The sequence below is a fragment of the Nyctereutes procyonoides genome, unplaced genomic scaffold (assembly GCF_905146905.1).
Source record: "Nyctereutes procyonoides isolate TBG_1078 unplaced genomic scaffold, NYPRO_anot_genome, whole genome shotgun sequence".
Classification (NCBI taxonomy): Eukaryota; Metazoa; Chordata; class Mammalia; order Carnivora; family Canidae; genus Nyctereutes; species Nyctereutes procyonoides.
In genome coordinates, this window is record NW_026575025.1 from 11,443,615 (window position 1) to 11,460,627 (window position 17,013).

Sequence of the window (17,013 nt, forward strand, 5' to 3'; positions counted from 1 at the left end):
GTGGATAAATAGGTGGATGGATGGATGAACAGATGAATGGATTCCAGACAGGGTCAGGGGATGGAGGAGGAAATCAACTTACCAAGAGAAAGTGGGCTTTACTGGCTCTGACCTCTAGAACAGCCTCCCTCTCTAAGAGTTCCATATCCTCCCATAAGCTGGGCCCCTGCAGGATACACACAGAGAATTCTCCTGGAAGCCCTTTCTTCCTTTAACTCCAGGCTTTGCCATTTTAGGGAGTCAGATGAGGCAGGAGTGGCTAAAATTTACTGAGCTCCCACTATGTGCCAGACACTGGGCTATATATTTCTATAGATGTGGTCTTGTTGAATGAAAACAGCACCAGTTTTGTGAAACAGATCTGTTATCCCCATTTTACAGCTAAGAAAACAGGTTCAGGGAAGCTAAATCATGGCCTATGTCTAGCAAGGTGATGGCATTTGAGCTCAAAACCTGCTCAAGCAGCCAGGGCTGGGGATGCTGGAAATCAAATGACACCTGTTGTGCCCAAGATTGTGAATCCGAGAAACCACTAAGGAGCCGACACCGATGCAAACACACGAGGGTTTATTTACAAGCTCGAGCTTGGGTCCAAGTGTACCTGACACAGCGGAGCAGGGACTTGGACCCCGAGGTGGGTTTCAGCTTAGTTTTAAGGACTGGTCTAGGGAACCTCCAGAAGGGCTGGAGCAATTCCTCAAGTTGTGTTTACATTTTGATATGGGGCCTTCAAGGGCATTGAGCTCTGTTCTTATTCTAATAGGGGCTTCCTGCCCTTGGCTTGGGCTCTGTTTTTATTATGATATGGGGCTTTCTAGGACATTAAGCTGTAAGCTGTTTTCTTCCTGTAACTTATGGAAGGTAAAGTTCAGCTCTTATTCACAGGGGCCTGGGATGACTGTACTTGTGATAACGCTGAACTTAAAGTGGAATGGCCTTAATTTTCTCGGCCTCCACAACACCGAGGAGACAGAGGTGGGGATAGTAGGGAGCAGGCCCAGTCTTGCTCTGAACAGGGGTCTGAGTTCCCGTTCTGGCTCGGCCTGTTTTACTGGGAGATCTGGCTGAGACCTTGTCCCTCCCCGGATCTCAGTGTGTCTGTGTGCGCTTGACTCCCCGGGGAGTCCCTTCCAGGTAACTGACAGCAAAAATCGAGGTAGATGTAACTGCTCCTGGCCCTCCCTGCAGGATGCTCCCTGACACTCCCTGACTCTCCCTGACAGCTGGAGGCCAAAGGGCAGGGCCACCCACAGGGTAATGGTTAACTAGACCAACACTCATCTGTAAGGAGTGACTCCAGCTTGCTAAGACTCCATAGGATGCAGTGGGTGAATGTGCTTGGGGGGGTAGTGGGGGGCGCTGCCCTCTTAGGGCTGGGGATCATCTTGGGCCACTTTGCCATCCCCAAAGGGGCCGATGTACCAACTCCCAGCATCTTCCAGGACCTGGATCTGGAGATCCTTGAGAGCATCATGCAACAGCTGGATGCCAGCAGGATCCGAGAGAACCTTAGGTGAGATGGTTGTCTCCCCTCCCCTCTGGTGGGCCAGAGAGGCCTCCCTAACCCTGGTCCTGGTCGTCCTGTCCTTCCTTCCACCCTACAGAGAACTCTCCAGGGAGCCTCACCTGGCCTCTAGCCCCCAAGATGAGGCACTGGTGCAGCTGCTGCTGCAGCGCTGGCGGGACCCGGAGTCAGGCCTGGACTCAGCTGAGGCCTCCACCTATGAAGTGTTGCTGTCCTTCCCCAGTCGGGAGCAGCCTAACCGCGTGGCTGTCGGTGAGCTGTTGCTCAGGATTGGGGATGCTTGTGGGGTGGGCAGCTGCCAGGCCCAGCCCTGACACTGCTCCTCCTCCACAGTGAGTCCCACCGGGAATGTCCTCTTCTCCTGCCGCCAGAGCGAACAGAACCTGACTGGGGAGCAGGGGGGGCCCGATGTGGTACCCCCATACGCAGCCTATGCTCCCCCGGGAACCCCACAGGTGGGCCTGGAACATCCTGCCCTCCACCCCAACTCCTCCCTTCCTGGCCTAGGAGCTTGCCCTGCCCCCCATTCCTCCATTGCTACTCCTGTTGCCCATCACCTAGTCATTCTACAAATACTAATGGCCCCTACTCAAGACCAGGCCTGCTTCAGGGTATCTGGACACAGAGAAAGCCACGGGTGACTCTCTTCTTGGGGAGCTTACAAGGTCTGGGTGAAGTGGGAAAATAGAATCCAAATCCATCATCCCGCCACTCAGCCTCCCTCTCCTTTCCTCACTCCCTCTTTGCTGGGCCTGGCTCTAAGGACCACCTCCTCTTGGGACTAGGGCCTCCTGGTCTATGCCAACCAGGGAACAGAAGAAGATTTCATGAAGCTACAGGCTCAGGGCATCAAATTAGAAGGCACCATTGCGCTGACCCGATATGGGGGCACAGGACGTGGGGCCAAGGTGAGTGGTAGTCTCCAGTGCAAGCAGCCAGGTGGGGTGGGGGAGGGGCGGAGCAGCATTGGGTGGGGTGTGGAGCCCTGGGCTAGGCCAGAACAGGGAGCTGGATTTGTGCTGTTACCATTGGATGCCTCCCCTGACCCCACGGAGCCTGAGGAAATAAATGCATCAGGCAAAGTTTTCAGCTTTTTTTTTTTTTAAGATTTTATTTATTTATTCATGAGAGAGAGAGAGGCAGAGACACAGGCAGAGGGAGATGCAGGCTCCTTGCAAGGAACCCAGACTCCATCCCCGGACTCCTGGATCACGCCCTGCCCTGTGCTGAAGGCGGCACCAAACCGCTGAGCCACCCAGGCTGCCCACATTTTTAGCTTTGCTATGCTGGGAGTCTAAGTTCTCCAGCAAAGTAGTTCTTCTGAATATTCAACTTAAATCCCTTCTCTTGCCCTCCTTCCCAGTCTGCATCTTTTCAACTAAAACTTTTGACTAAGTATTTCACATCTGTAGTTTTTTTAAAAATTGTGTGTGTGTGTTTTCTTCTAATTTAAGAAGGTAGAGACTGAGAAAAGGGAATAGAGAGTTAGTGTTAAGTGAAACTGCAGAGTTTCAGGTTTGCAAGTAGAAGATGTCAGTGGGTGGTGGTGACAGCAGTGCAATAATGTGGATGTCTTCAATTCCTCTGAACTTTGTGCTATAAAATGGATAGGGCAGTAAATTTTATGTTATCTGTATTCAATGAAGTACCCATAATAAGAGCTGAAAAAAAGAAAAGAAAAAAAAAAGAGAGAAGAGGTGTGGTGGAATTATACAGATTATAGACTTCCCAGTTTAAAAAAAACCCTAGAGTTGAAAAGTTTTCCTGCAATGCCACCTTCCGAAGAGGTAACTACTTTTTTCTTTTTTTTTTTTTTTTTAAGTTTATGTGCGATCTACCCACAGTTACTTTTGGAAGAAGCACATAAAAATATATATTTTTATTTCCCCTTTTTCTATAGAAGCAGCATACTATATCCACTGTTTCAAGCTGTGCTTTTTTTCACCATAATACATTCTAGAGATTATTCTTGATTGGTACATAAATTGTGTCCTTGTTCTTCCTTTTTTGATGTACTCTTTTATTTTTATTGTGCTAAAATATACCAGCATAAAATTAAGACCAATCTAATCATAAAATAAATCTAAGTATATAATGTAAGGGTGTTATGTACCTTCACAATGTTGTGCAACCATTACCACTATCCATTCCCAGAACTCGTGATCATTTCAAATGAAACTCGGTGCCCATTAAATACTCACACCCCCACTTCCCCACTTCTGCCTCGCAGGCTCCCAGTAACCTTTGCCCTCTTTCTGAAGGCTGTATGAATGTGTCTGTTCTAGGAATGTCACATAAGATGAAGCACACACTGTTTGTCTTTCTGTGTCTGGCTTCTTCACTGAACATAATGTTTTCAAGGGCCATCGATGCTGTGTCAGAGCTTCCTTGCTTTGGAACACTGAGTAATAGTCTCTTGCACGTTGGGTACCACATTTGCTTGTCCACTCCTTCTGTCGGTGGACACTCGAGCTGCTTCCACCTGTTGGTTCCTGTGAAGGTGCTGCTGTAACCAAGGGTGCAGGAGCACACCCTGCCTCCATTTCCCTGCCTCCCGTTTCTGTACCAGCCACAACTGATAAGCATCACCAGCCTATGCCCCAGGGTCTTTTGCAAGCAGTGCTGCAGTGAAGGATTGGTATGAATATCATCTTGCCTGTAGATCTTTTACAGCGAGGAAGGAGGCAGGGAACAGGACCTGAGCCCACCTCCCCCTTCCCCTAAACACAGCCTCATCCACCTCCTGCAGGCTGTCAACGCTGCCAAACATGGGGTCGCTGGGGTGTTGGTGTACACGGACCCCGCAGACATCAATGATGGGCAGAGCTCCACCAATGAGACCTTCCCAAACTCCTGGCGCCTGCCTCCATCAGGGGTGGAGCGAGGCTCCTACTATGAGTATTTTGGGGATCCCCTGACTCCGTACCTTCCAGCCAATCCCTCTTCCTTCCGCCTGGATCCAGATACTGCCTCTGGATTTCCTCCAATTCCCACTCAACCTATTGGCTTCGAAGATGCAAAAATCCTTCTCTGGTAAGCTCTGGTGCTCTGGGGGTCCCCTGCCCACCCTCCAGTGGCCCTCAACCGTCAATCCCCACATCCTTCACCTCCTCCCCAGCAACCTCCAAGGAGCCTCGGCCCCAGCTGCCTGGCAGGGAGCACTGGGTTGTGACTACAAGTTGGGACCTGGCTTCCAGCCAAATGGTGACTTCCCAGCAGACAGGTGAGATGGGGCTCCTCCTCCTCAAGGCTCCTTTCCTCTTCCCTTGGTAGGCTTCCCTGCCCATCTCAAGGCCTAGCCTTTCCCTTTCTTCTGTCTCCCAACTTTCTCGGGATACCTGTCCTGTCTTTGGGGAAGCCAGTGAAACAATTGCATGGCCCACAAGGCCCTGTGGAGTTTCACCCCCACTTCACCTATGACCTCCACTCTCCAGCCACCTCCTGTCTTGAACATGCCAAGTGCAAACCAAGACCTCTGCACTTGCTGTTCCCTTTGCCTGGAACACCCTTCCCTACACTCCTGCCATTCCTAGCTGGGACCAACATCCTCAACCTGCCATTAGGTATCCTCTCACAGGTTGACTTGTTAGTGTCCTTCTCATGCCACTTCATCGCCTGCAGTGGCTTACTTCCTCGGGGTTTGCCTCTTTCAGGGGAGGGAGGTCCCACAAGAGCAGGGCTGTGTCTGTCCAGTCACTGCCCAGAGCCTACTATGATGCTGGCATACACTAGGTATCCAAAAAATACCTGAGTCCATGAGAAGAACTGGAATCAGAAGAACAGGACTTGCTCCATTTTTTTTCCTGGTGAATAGAGTACATTTAATATTTCTGTGCTGGTCAAGCAGAACACAGGTGGGCAGTACACGGGGGAGAGGGGCAGAGGGCCCCCTCCTCTCAGGAGGGGCGGCTTGTGAAAGGGTGTATGTGGAGGGTCCTTGGGAAATAGTCCAAGGAGTCTTCTCAGCAAAGAGGCTTGGCTGAGGGGGATCCCTGAGTGGCTCAGCAGTTTAGCGCCTGCCTTCGACCCAGGGCATGATCCTGGTGTCCCAGGATCGAGTCCCACATCAGGCTCCCTGCATGGAGTCCTCTTCACCCTCTGCCTGTGTATGTGCTCTCCCTCTCTCTCTCTCTCTCTCTCTCTGTCTCTCATGAATAAATAATAAAATAAAATAAAATAAATAAATAAAATAAATAAAGAGGCCTGGCAGGGGTACCATGAGCATCCAACACACCCAATCCTCAGCCTAAGTTGGGGTCCCCCACAAGGGGTCTGTGGAGTCATAGCATTTTTCTGACTCCTTTGCTGGAATCCACACACCCAGCGCGATGGGGGACCTGGTCTTAGCCTGGGGTCTGGAGAGGTCCCAGGATGCAGGCAGGGTTGGGACTAGGGCTCAGAGCTCACAGCCTAAGGAAATGAGAACCCCTTGGGCTGTGCATCTTCTTTCCTCTGCCCTCGTTCCATCTTCCAGGCTGGCCAAGAGCAGAGTCGGGTGAGCAGAGCCCCCAGAAGCTCTTCTGACTCCCCCAGCTTCTCCTGACTCCTCAGGGTGGGGTGGAGGAAGGGTGGAGACAGGGTCTGGGCAGCTAACTGACACTGTAAACTTTGCTTTAAAACAGTAACTTCAATGGAGGAAGGGCTTCCAGCCTGAGGCCAGTGTGGGGAGCAAGGGGGAGCAGGGGGTGTGGGAGGCAGCACAGGAAAAAGCCAACAAAAAGTTTTGGGGTTTGCTTGCGGCCTAAGAAAGGTCTTTGATCATTGGATTAACTTTCTCGCCCTGGGCCTCAGTTTCCCCCGCATGGGGGGAGGGAGTGGGCAGGGCCAAGACTCTGGTTGCCCCCTTGGCTCCCCAAGCCAGGTGAACGTGAGTGTCTACAACCGCCTGGAGCTGCGGAACTCCTCCAACGTCCTGGGGATCATCCGTGGGGCGGTGGAGCCAGGTGAGCGCCCCCTCGGGGCTCCCAGAGACTCCCGGCCTGCCCCGCCCCCAGGGCCCTCTGGCCGTGCCCCCCACCCCGCGCCCGCCCGGCTGGCCCCACCCATCTCCCTCCTAACCCGGTCTCTGGTCTCTGCCGCTCCTGCCAGACCGCTATGTCCTGTACGGGAACCACCGGGACAGCTGGGTACACGGGGCCGTGGACCCCAGCAGTGGCACGGCTGTCCTCCTCGAGCTCTCCCGGGTCCTGGGGACCCTGCTGAAGAAAGGTGAGGCAGCCCGGTCCGCGGTCTAGGGGCTCTGCGCAGGCGGCCACCCACACCTCGCGCGCAGGAGTCCTGCCCCAGCCGCTCCCGCCCAGCGCCCGGGCCCACTGTGCCCGGCCCGAGGGCCCTGGGGGCCGCCCTGCGAGGAGCCCGGGGGGATATGGAGAGTTCGTGCAGTGGCTTCTGAGAGGCCGTGTGCCCCTCCCATGGAGTGAGGCCAGGTGCGGTTGTGAGAAGGGGGTGCCCAGGTTCTGCCTTCGGGGAGCTTCAGCCCAGTTGAGGCAGGGATTTAACTCAACATACATGCCTTGTGCCTACCATGTGCCAAGCCAGTTCTGGGTGCAGCAGACCAGACCCCCCCCCGCCCCCGCACGCCCCACTGTGAACATCTGAGTTGCTGCGTGTAAAGACAACTGTGGTCCCCGCTATTATAAGGGAAAATGTCCAAGGGGCTGTCCTGGTACAAGGCCCAGCTCAGGAAGGCTTCCCTCCGGAGCTGGCAGTTTGGGGTGAGGTGGTGATCCAGGTGGAGGGCATAGCATGTGGAGAGGAGGGCCTGGACCAGGTGGCAGCCCAGCTGGGGAGTTGGGAGTTCAGTGTGAGGTTGGTGGGAAGATGGTGTGGGATTCTAATCAAAAGAGTGACATGATGGAGTCTTGATTGTAAACACTTTCTCCTGTTCCAGTTGGGGAGGTTGTGAGGAGGCTGGCCCTGTGGCAGCGGTGGCAGATGGAGGATGGGGTAGGGGTGGAGGGATGGGGGGGTGGAGTGGGGGCTTGTCATCCAGTCAGAGGCCTTGTCATCCTCAGGGCCAGGAGGGATAGTGTGTTTTGTACCAAGGAGGGAGCAGTGGGAAGGAGGTCTTTGGTGACAGAGGTAAGGGAGATGACAAGTGGAGGACTCCTGGATCCTTGATTTCTGGTTTGAGCAACCTAGTGTATGGCAGTAATATTTATGAAAACCAAATTAGGCGCAGCCTGGGTGGCTCAGCAATTTGGTACCTGCCTTTGGCCCAGGGCCTGATCCTGGAGACCCAGGATTGAGCCCATGTTGGGCTGAGCCTGCTTCTCCCTCTGCCTGTGTCTCTGCCTGTGTCTCTGCCTCTCTCTCTCTCTCTCTCTCTCTCATGAATAAATAAATAAAATCTTAAAAAAAAAAAAGGAAAAGCAAATCAAGGTCAGAGAGCAGATCTAGGGGGAAGAATATGAATTCAGTTCTTCACATGTTATTTTTTTTAGCTTTTTAAAAATTGTAAAATATGCATACCATAAAATTTACCTTTCTTTTTCTCTTTAAAAAACAATTTTTAAAAAAGATTTTATTTATGCATGCATGAGAGACATAGAGAGAGAGGCAGAGACACAGGTAGAGGGAGAAGCAGGCTCCATGCGGCGAGCCCGACGCGGGACTGGATCCCAGGTCTCCAGGATCACACTCTGGGCTGAAGGCGGCGCTAAACCGCTCAGCCACCAGGGCTGCCCAAAATTTTATTTTTAATTTAATTTTTTTTAGAGAGAGAGGGAGAGAGAGAGGCAGGGAGAGAATCCCAAGCAGGCTCCACTCCCAGCACGCAGCCCAACATGGGGTTCAATCCCATAACCCCTAGTTCATGACCCAAGCTGAAATTAAGTGTCAGACGCTCAACCGACTGAGCCACCCAGGCGCCTCTAAAGTTTACCTTCCTAACCATTTTTAAGTGTACAGTTAAGTGGCATTAAGTATATTCAGTGTTGTGCACCCATCACCACCATCCATGTCTAGAACTTTTTCATCTTCCAGTACATGTAACATCTTAAAGTTACAACTATATAATTTGAATTGATACCCACTTAATCTCATACAAAAGTTCTACTTCTATAAAGCTCTGTCCTTCTCGTTTATGGTACTGATGTCACAAATTACATCTTTATACATGCATGCCCCTTCACATGGTGCTTTTGAGGTGCCTAAGAGACATTTCTCAGGGAGAGGGCAAGCAGGCAGTTGCAAGTGCTGGTCTCCAAGGTCAGGAAAGAGACTCTAGAGATAAACTGGGGAGTTGGTGGCATAAATGACATGTGAAACCACAGGTGTGGTTAAGATCAACTGATAACGGACTAGCTTGCGGAGAGAAGCTGGGCTTGTGGCTTTACCCCCTCTGGTAGTGTAGGAATTTCTGCCTCTATTGTTGTTAAAGTGTTTTATTTTGAAGTAATTTCAGACTTATAAGAGAGTTGCCAAAATAGTACAAAGAAGCCGGATACTCCTGATATTAAGATTTTACCACCTTGGCTCTTTTTACATGGTTTTCTGGAGTGTTTGAGAGTTGCAGAGATGCTGCACCTTTACCCATAAACATATCACTGTGTATTTCCTAAAAATAAGGACGTTTTCTTTCATGGCCGCCGTATAATGATCAGAATCAGGAAATTAACAATGTTGCTGATTGTTCTTATAATGACCTTTAGAACAAAAGGAAATTTCAGATCCGAGGGCCAATCCAGGATCACACATTGCATGTATGGTAATGGCATGTATCATCTGTAATAGTTCCTTAGTTCTTGTCTTTTATGATCCTGGTATTATTTTGTTGAGTGTCCCTCAATTTGGATTCATCTGATTAGATACAGGTTATGCATTTGGGGCAGGAAAGAGTGTGAAAATTTGTTATTGCAAGCGTATAATCCTTACATACTTTTACAATTTTCATTTAAAACAAACAAACAAAAAAAAACTAAGGGGCGCCTGGGTGATTCAATTGGTTAAGCATCTGCCTTTAGGTTGGGTCATGGTCCTGGGGTTCTGGGATCAAGCCCCACCTCTGGCTCCCTGCTCAGCAGGGAGTCTGCTGCTCCCTCTCCCTCTGCTGCTCCCCCTGCTGGTGCTGTCTCTCTCTCTCTCTCTCTCTCTCTCTCTCTCTCTCTCTCAAATAAATAGAATCTTCAAAAATCAATCAATCAGTCGATCAATCAAAAGGCTGAGAGGGGTGTCTGACTGGCTCAAGCAGTTCAGCTCAGGTCTTGATCTCAGGGTCATGAGTTTAAGCCCCATGCTGGGCTCTATGCATGGAGCCTATTTTAAAAAATAAAATGAAAAGCTGATAAATGGTCAAAGGGTACTGAGTTGGAGCTCAAGTTGGAAGCACAACTGGGAACATGTAGTGCTGTGGAAGCTGAGGGGTCTGGAGGACGTAAGGGGCAAGGGAGCCAGGGCTGCCCAGAGGTGGCTGGAGACCATGGCAAGAGCGATGTGGGCAGAGACTAGAGATGAAAAGGAGGCTGCCAGAGCCTGTGAGAGGCAGTATGGACCATTTGTTAGGGCCTTGGACCCCGGAGCCAGACCCTAGATTTGACCCTGGCTCTGCTGCCCACCAGCTGTGTAACTCTGGGTGAGTCATTTACCTTTTGGGCCGCTCAGTTTCAACTATGAAATGGAGATAAGGCTCTGTCCCTCAAGGTGTTGTTATAAGGATTGGATGGATAATGTATTATCACCGAGTGGAGAAGGTTGCGGGAGAATTCGGCTTGGGATTCCCGAAGGAGACAATTGGAGATGGAGGGTCCGGAGGTCTACTCAAAGCATACCTATAAGGACGGGGAGGCAGGGCACTGGGGCAGAAGGGAGCAGCTGAGATTGGTATTGTGGGCAGTGTTTGAGCAGGGTCCCAGCACAGGCGGGAGGCTGGAAGGAGGATGGCACCTGGAGAAGGCTAGGCTGGAGAGGCAGCAGGACCTACCTCCTGTGGCTAGCTGCCCTGCCCAGGGGCCCTTCCTCCTCTCCGAGTCCAGAATTTCCTCCAAGCCACTCCTGGATCCTGACCTCCAGGCCTTTATCCCTCTCCCCAGGCACCTGGCGTCCCCGCAGATCAATAGTGTTTGCAAGCTGGGGGGCCGAGGAGTTTGGGCTCATTGGCTCCACAGAATTCACTGAGGTGAGCTGCCAGACAAGGTGGGCTGTGGAGAGGATCCCGGTGCTGGGCCTGGCTGGGCTCACGTTGGGCCTCCCTCCCGCAGGAATTCTTCAGCAAGCTGCAGGAGCGTGCCGTGGCCTACATCAATGTGGACATCTCCGTGTTTGGTACGTGGGGCGGATGGGCTGACTGGGAGAGAGGGGAAATGAGGGGGCAGCGGCCCGAATAGTCTTTCTGATCTTCCCACAGCCAATGCGACTTTGAGGGCTCAGGGGACACCCCCGGTCCAGAGCGTCATCTTTGCGGCCTCCAAACAGGTGAAGGGGGGTGGGGTGGAGAGGATGGTCCCTGCCGGGGCGTGGGGGGGTTGGGTGGCTCAAGGGGTAATGGAGGGGAGGCACGGGTCTGAAGCTGGTACTTATTAGAGGGGCTGAGGCTGGGCGCAGGCCTTATAGGACCCGCAGGCCTGTGCATAGGATGGAGACTTGGGTGGGCCTGGTGGCAGATGCCTCTTGGGTCTGGGGAGGGGTCAGCCTCAGACTGAACTCCCCTCCGGGTCAGATCCCCGCACCAAGCCTGGGTGGCCTCAGCATCTATGACAACTGGATCCGGTATTTCAACCGTAGCAGCCCAGTCTATGGCCTGGTCCCCAGGTGAGCCCATGGCCAGGGCTGGGGCCCTGAGAGAGGGGGGCAGTCTGGCCCAGCACCCTCAGCCTGACCATCTTTCCATTTTGCAGCCTTGGCTCTCTGGGTGCTGGTAGCGACTATGCACCATTCATTCACTTCCTGGGCATCTCCTCCATGGACATCGCCTACACTTATGACCGGGTGAGTGGCCACCCTTCTGTTCCCCAGTCCCTTCCTCTCTTAAATCCTCTCTAGTGCAGACTGAGTCCAGCTCCACCACTTATTAGCTATGCTCCCTGGGCTGTTTCTCAACCTGAGGATCTCTTTATGCTCGCCAATGTTATTTTATTAAATTTAAGATACTACTGAATTTAAAATACAACACTGTGATATGCATTATGAGGGGTGTGTGTGACACACTGCCAGTTAGTTGGAGGATGATATTGACTTAAAAAGCATCCTGGGGCACCTGGCTAGCTCAATCAGTGGAGCATGCAACTGTTGACCTTGGGGTCAGGAGTTCAAACCCTATGTTGGGTATAGAGATAATTTTAAAAAAGAAAATCTTAAAAGAGGCATTCTGATTCCAGAGATCTTAGTATCCTCCTCTGTAAAGTATGAATTCTAGAACCTATCTCATGGATGTAGCATTCCCGTGTTGTAGAGTTCACTGTTGGTACAACTCCTCCGACTTCTCATCCCAAGCCTGTCATCTTGGCCTTATTCCCCTAGAGCAAGACCTCAGCCAGGATCTACCCCACCTACCACACAGCCTTCGACACCTTTGGCTATGTGGACAAATTTGTGGACCCCGGTGAGGAGTGGGGAAAGGGGAATCCTGAGGCTGGGGGAGGATGGCTGAAGACTGAGCCCTGGCCTGGTCACCCTCCCTGCAGGCTTCAGCAGCCACCAGGCTGTGGCCCGGACAGCAGGGAGTGTGCTTCTCAGGCTCAGCGACAGCCTCTTCCTTCCTCTTAACGTCAGTGACTATGGAGAGACGCTCCGAAGTTTTCTGCAGGCTGCCCAGCAGAACCTTGGGGTTCTATTGGAGCAGCACAGCATCAGCCTGGGTATGGAGCCCCCTTGACATGAAGGTACGGGGAGCCCTGCACCTCCAGGGCTAAGATGCTGGCTGTTCCCAACAGTACCTCTGGTGACCGCAGTGGAGAAGTTTGAGGGGGCAGCTGGGGCCTTGGATCAACGCATATCAGCGCTTCAGAAGGCCACCCCTGAGTGAGCAAGGGCACCAAACAGATGTCTGGGAGGGTGGCATCCAGGGTAGGATGCAGGCTGGCAGCTGGGCTGCTAGTTCCAGGGTGATGAGATGGTCCTGCCATTTCCAGCCCCCTGCAGGTCCGGATGCTCAATGACCAGCTTATGCTCTTGGAACGGACCTTCCTAAACCCACGAGCCTTCCCAGAAGAACGCTACTACAGGTGAGCCTGCTCCAAAGTTCTTGGGAAGTGCCATGGGGAGAGGCTGGGCAATGGGCACCCATCTCAGGGAGGACAATCTTTTTTTATTTAAAGATTTTATTTATTTATTCATGAGAAACACACACACACAGAGGCAGAGACACAGGCAGAGGGAGTAGCAGGCTCCATGCAGGGAGCCCAATGTGGGACTCCATCCTGGGACTCCAGGATCATGCCCTGGGCCGAATGCAGGTGCTAAACCACTGGGCCACCCAGGGATCCCGAGGGAGGAGAATCTAAGAGTTTTGCTGGCCTTTGCTGTTAGCTGGGGAATCACGCTCAAAGGATGGGAGGCAAATCAGTCAAGGTCACCTTGGGACCGTAGCCTAGATCTCTTAGGGCCATTGCTGTAAGGTCCCCAGCTTTCAGAGACGGTGGGGAGGCACTTTGTGCCTAGCTGTATACAGGACAAGAGCCTGTTCTAGGCTGAAGCTCCTCTCTTCTCCGTTTCCCAAATGACTTTGCTTCTCCCCCATATCTCCTATCAGCCATGTGCTCTGGGCACCCCGCACCGGCTCCGTGGCCACATTTCCAGGCCTGGCTAATGCCTGCTCCAGGGCCATGAACACAAGCCTTGGATCTCCCGCCTGGGCTGAAGTGCAAAGGCAGCTCAGCATCTTGGTGGTGGCCCTGGAGGGCGCAGCAGCCACCCTAAGGCCTGTGGCTGACTTCTGACCCCAGCTCCCCACCATCCTTCATCTTAACCTTCTCCCATTCCAGTTTTTTTTTTTTTTTGGGGGGGGGGTTATTACCCAGTCTCCCTTGATGCCAATTTGAGGACAATCACAGAACCCTATCAAGCTTCTGAGGCAACAGCTTAGTCCCAGTACGGCTACTCTGAGCTCTTTTCCCCCATATGGCTATCATGTCTCAACTCCTCCCTGCCCTCTCCCAAATAAATCAAGCATAGTTATTGTCCCTACAAAACAAGTTCCTTTTATTGTGTAGGAATTATGAAAAAAGAAACCTGAGTGCTTGGATCCAGTCCTGGGCTGGGAGAGTGCACAGCTCCTCCTCATGCTGGGGACTTGGGTCTGTCCACACCCTCATCTTCCTCCTCTGCCATGACCACCTCCTCCAGGGTGCGCCCTGCGAGTTTGCTCCCTACCAACACTTTGCAGGTCCCAGCAGGTGGCAGCCCTTCCTCAGTGTAATGACCCCTAAGAAACACAACTCTTTCCTGTCCATCCAAGGGCAGTCCGTGGGCCTGGCACAGGTCCCGTGCCTCTTCAGGCCCATCCAGGGCCAGCAGGTGGACTATGAAGCCCAGGGGCAAGGTCTGGCCTTTGGGGGTGCTCAGGGCATGAGCAAGGCGGGCCAGGGCTCCTCGGCGGGCACGGCCGATGTGGCACCTCACAGCACAGCTCTGCAGGTAGGGCAGGATCCGCAGCAGGCGGAATAGGCGGGCAGTGTTGCCTTCGCGAAAGGCCGAGTCCACAGCCAGGGCCCTGCGCAGGGCCGGGCAGGAACGCAGGGCATCAGGTAGCTGTAGAACCTCGTGAAGGGCCTCCACGGAGCCTGTAAGGGAGGTGCCCAGGTGAGAATTCCAGAGTCTCTCCAGGGCCCCGCCCGCCTGGCACCCCATCTGCTTAGGCCAACCCCCATCTACCCTCCCACCAGCTGGGGTCCTCTGCCACGCCCACCTCGCCCACCTCCCCTGGCCTACCACCAAGCTCATCTCCAGCCTTGGCCCACCTACCTTCCACTCTGGGCACCCCCCCTCCCCGGGGGGGCCAAGTTCCCCTTAGGTCCCCTTTTCTCTATCAGCTGCTTCCTGAGCCTATTCTAAGCCCTTTCAAACAGTCTGAATCCTCCTAATAAAGGGAGGCATTGTTTTTGGATGAGGGAGACAGACCCAGATAATTTCATGACTTGTCAAAGACTTAGAGTTCGAATGTAGTAGAATTCAATACAACAAAATTCAAGTTTTCTGACTTCAAACCCAGCCCTTTCCGCACTGCTCCAGGGGCTGCACAGATTAAGAAGCTGGCTCTACCACATCTCTTCCCTATCTATCTACCTGGTAAGGCCTTTGCTTTGAGGACATTCTGCCCCTGCTTCCCTTTCAGGAGAATCACGGACACCGGAACCTTGGGCCACTTTTGTAAACTGAGGCTTCTGGCCCATTAGTAAGTTTTGAAATCAAGATCATTTTATTACAATAAAATAAATAAAATAATAAAATAAAATAAAATAAATAAAATAAATAAAATAAAATATAAAATAAAATACAAAATAAATAAAATAAAATATAAAATAAAATATAAAATTAAATAAAATAAATAAAATTAAATAAATAAAATAAAATAAATAAAATAAAATAAAATATAAAACAAAATAAAAAAATAAAATATAAAATAAAATAAATAAAATAAAATAAATAAAAAAATAAAACTTATTAGAATGCACCATCCATCCATAGGAAGGATCTAATGTCTGAGACATTCATGGGGATATGTTCTTGGCTGCTTTGCAACACTGATGAAAGTCTTAAAAAGTTTGAAAATCACCAGGCCAATTTTTCCGTTCCAACTCCGTCCTCTCCACTTTTATTAGGAAAAAAAAAAAATTTGAGACCCAAATAGGGGAAGGGACAGGCCAGAAGGCCCACGTCGGGGATTGGTGGGTGTTGCTCATTAACTCAATACCCATTTAGAAGTTAGGGGGACACCTGGGTGGCTCAGCGGTAGAGCATCTGCCTTTGGCCCAGGGCGTGATCCCAGGATGCTGGAATCGAGTCCCACATCGGGCTCCTTGTGGGGAGCCTGCTTCTCCATCTGCCTATGTCTTTGCCTCTCTCTTCTATGTGTCTCTCAGGAATAAATAAAATCTTAAAAAAATAAAAAAAAAAAAACAAGTTAGGGATGAGGAGGGAGCTAATGGTGAGACTCTAAAGCTTCTCTTTCCTTCCTCGGCCTCCGCTGTCCCCGTGGAGGCACCCTCCCCTACCCTAACTAACCCCCCGCACCCCCGCGGTCCTGCCGCCCAGACTCCGACTCACCCAGGTTATAGAGCAGAAAGAGACCCTGGAAGGCGGCCTGGCGGGGACGCGACCCGGCGCCCTGCGCGTAGCAGCGCCGCAGAGAACCGAAGCCCTCCTGCACCTGGGCCTGCAGCAGCACCGGGTCCGCTGGCCCGCGCGTCCCGTCGGGTCCCAGCCGCGCCACCACTGCCAGCAGCACGGCCAGCGCCGCCTCCAGCACCGCCGCCGCCTCGACGCCGTCCGCGCCCTGCAGGGCGAGGTCCAGCCGCACCGCACGCAACCTATCCGCCACGAAGCTGGCCACCTCGGCGCGGGATGCATCGGCGCGCTCGGCCACCTCGCCGGCCAGGTAGCGCACGGTGGCCAGCAGCACCCTCGGCGGACGCAGCTGGCTCGGCAGGGGCCGCGGCTTGCCGGCAGCCGGCCGTTGGTACTCCTTCACGGCGCGCTGCGGGTCCGCGCGGGGCGGGTCGCTGCGGCACCCGGGCGCCACCTCGAAGCGGTGCAAGCGGCGCTCCTTTTCGCGCTCGGCGCGCTCGGCGGCCGGGCACATGTCCGGGCAGGTGCCCACGGGCAACTCGCAGCCGGGCATGGGGGCGCTGAAGGGAAAGGACAGGCTCTCAGCATCCCGGAGCCGGGGGCAGCCACTCGCCCCATTCTATCCGGGAGCGGGCCGGGCCGGCCCGGGCTCCAGCGACCCGGCGGGGTGATCCCAGCCGGGCCCCGCCTAGCCGCCCTACCCCGCCCCCGCAGTCCTCTCCCCGGGCCTTGTCCCTCCCACGAGGCCTGGAGCGGGCCTCCCGAGATACCCCGCGTGGTACTTCAGCGCCGCCACTGCCGACTCCGGCGCCTACTAAAGGCTCCGCGATGCGCTGCGCGCAGTCCACTGAGAGTCCCACTCCCATGATGCACCAGCATGTAGTCCCTCCACGACCAATCACTTTGCCGGAGGGGCGGGGCCACGCCCTCCCGGGCTTCAGCCCGCGTAACTCCCGCTCAGCCTTTGGGTACCGCCCCCGATGGGTAACCCTAACACGGGTTCTACTTCCTCCTCCCCGTCACCAGATAGCCTGGTTCAATTGGCCTTACTGTCACTCTCTACTCCTTTCCCTGGAGACTATTCTCCCCATTTTCTAGATCAGGTGTCAGCAAACTTTTTCTGCAAAGGAATTTGCAGGTCGCAACTAGGCAACCTGCTGGCGTGGTGGGAAAGCCGCCACAGACAAGATGAAATGAATGAGTGTGGCTGTGTTCCAACAGAATTTTTAGACACTTAAGTTTTATGTGATTTTCATCTGTCACAGAAT

General features: G+C 52.9%; 2 protein-coding genes across 4 annotated transcripts; one reads left to right on the forward strand and one right to left on the reverse strand.

Annotated features, from left to right (window-relative positions):
- The first annotated feature begins 1,179 nt into the window (after positions 1-1,179).
- Positions 1,180-13,398, forward strand: NAALADL1 (N-acetylated alpha-linked acidic dipeptidase like 1). The gene is made up of 18 exons (XM_055315236.1): positions 1,180-1,513; positions 1,605-1,777; positions 1,859-1,980; positions 2,311-2,433; positions 4,275-4,558; positions 4,644-4,748; positions 6,383-6,468; positions 6,614-6,733; positions 10,555-10,640; positions 10,723-10,786; positions 10,869-10,936; positions 11,181-11,272; positions 11,359-11,449; positions 11,981-12,062; positions 12,145-12,318; positions 12,394-12,481; positions 12,592-12,684; positions 13,212-13,398. The coding sequence occupies exons 1-18, from the start codon at positions 1,320-1,322 to the stop codon at positions 13,396-13,398; spliced, it is 2,232 nt and encodes a 743-aa protein (XP_055171211.1). The 5' UTR covers positions 1,180-1,319.
- On the reverse strand, positions 12,763-17,009 carry SAC3D1 (SAC3 domain containing 1). 3 transcript variants are annotated; one of them, XM_055315235.1, is made up of 3 exons: positions 16,528-17,009; positions 15,725-16,305; positions 12,763-14,241 (listed from the first exon to the last, which is right to left on the reverse strand). In XM_055315235.1, the coding sequence occupies exons 2-3, from the start codon at positions 16,296-16,298 to the stop codon at positions 13,739-13,741; spliced, it is 1,077 nt and encodes a 358-aa protein (XP_055171210.1). In that variant the 5' UTR covers positions 16,299-16,305; positions 16,528-17,009; the 3' UTR covers positions 12,763-13,738. The 3 variants fall into 3 exon arrangements, with proteins under 3 accessions (XP_055171210.1, XP_055171209.1, XP_055171208.1); XM_055315234.1 differs by having other exon boundaries at positions 16,516-17,009; XM_055315233.1 differs by having other exon boundaries at positions 15,725-17,008.
- Positions 17,010-17,013: the final 4 nt, after the last annotated feature.

What these genes read in the sequence shown, in the direction of transcription:
- NAALADL1 (XM_055315236.1), top strand. Translation starts at nt 1,320, where the DNA reads ATGCAGTGGGTGAATGTGCTTGGGGGGGTAGTGGGGGGCGCTGCCCTC. An exon ending in GATGCAAAAATCCTTCTCTG is followed by an intron (nt 4,559 to 4,643) that starts GTAAGCTCTGGT and finishes CCTCCTCCCCAG; the next exon opens with CAACCTCCAAGGAGCCTCGG. An exon ending in GCTCCACAGAATTCACTGAG is followed by an intron (nt 10,641 to 10,722) that starts GTGAGCTGCCAG and finishes TCCCTCCCGCAG; the next exon opens with GAATTCTTCAGCAAGCTGCA.
- SAC3D1 (XM_055315235.1), bottom strand. Translation starts at nt 16,298, where the DNA reads ATGCCCGGCTGCGAGTTGCCCGTGGGCACCTGCCCGGACATGTGCCCG. An exon ending in CTTTCTGCTCTATAACCTGG is followed by an intron (nt 14,242 to 15,724) that starts GTGAGTCGGAGT and finishes CCTCCCTTACAG; the next exon opens with GCTCCGTGGAGGCCCTTCAC.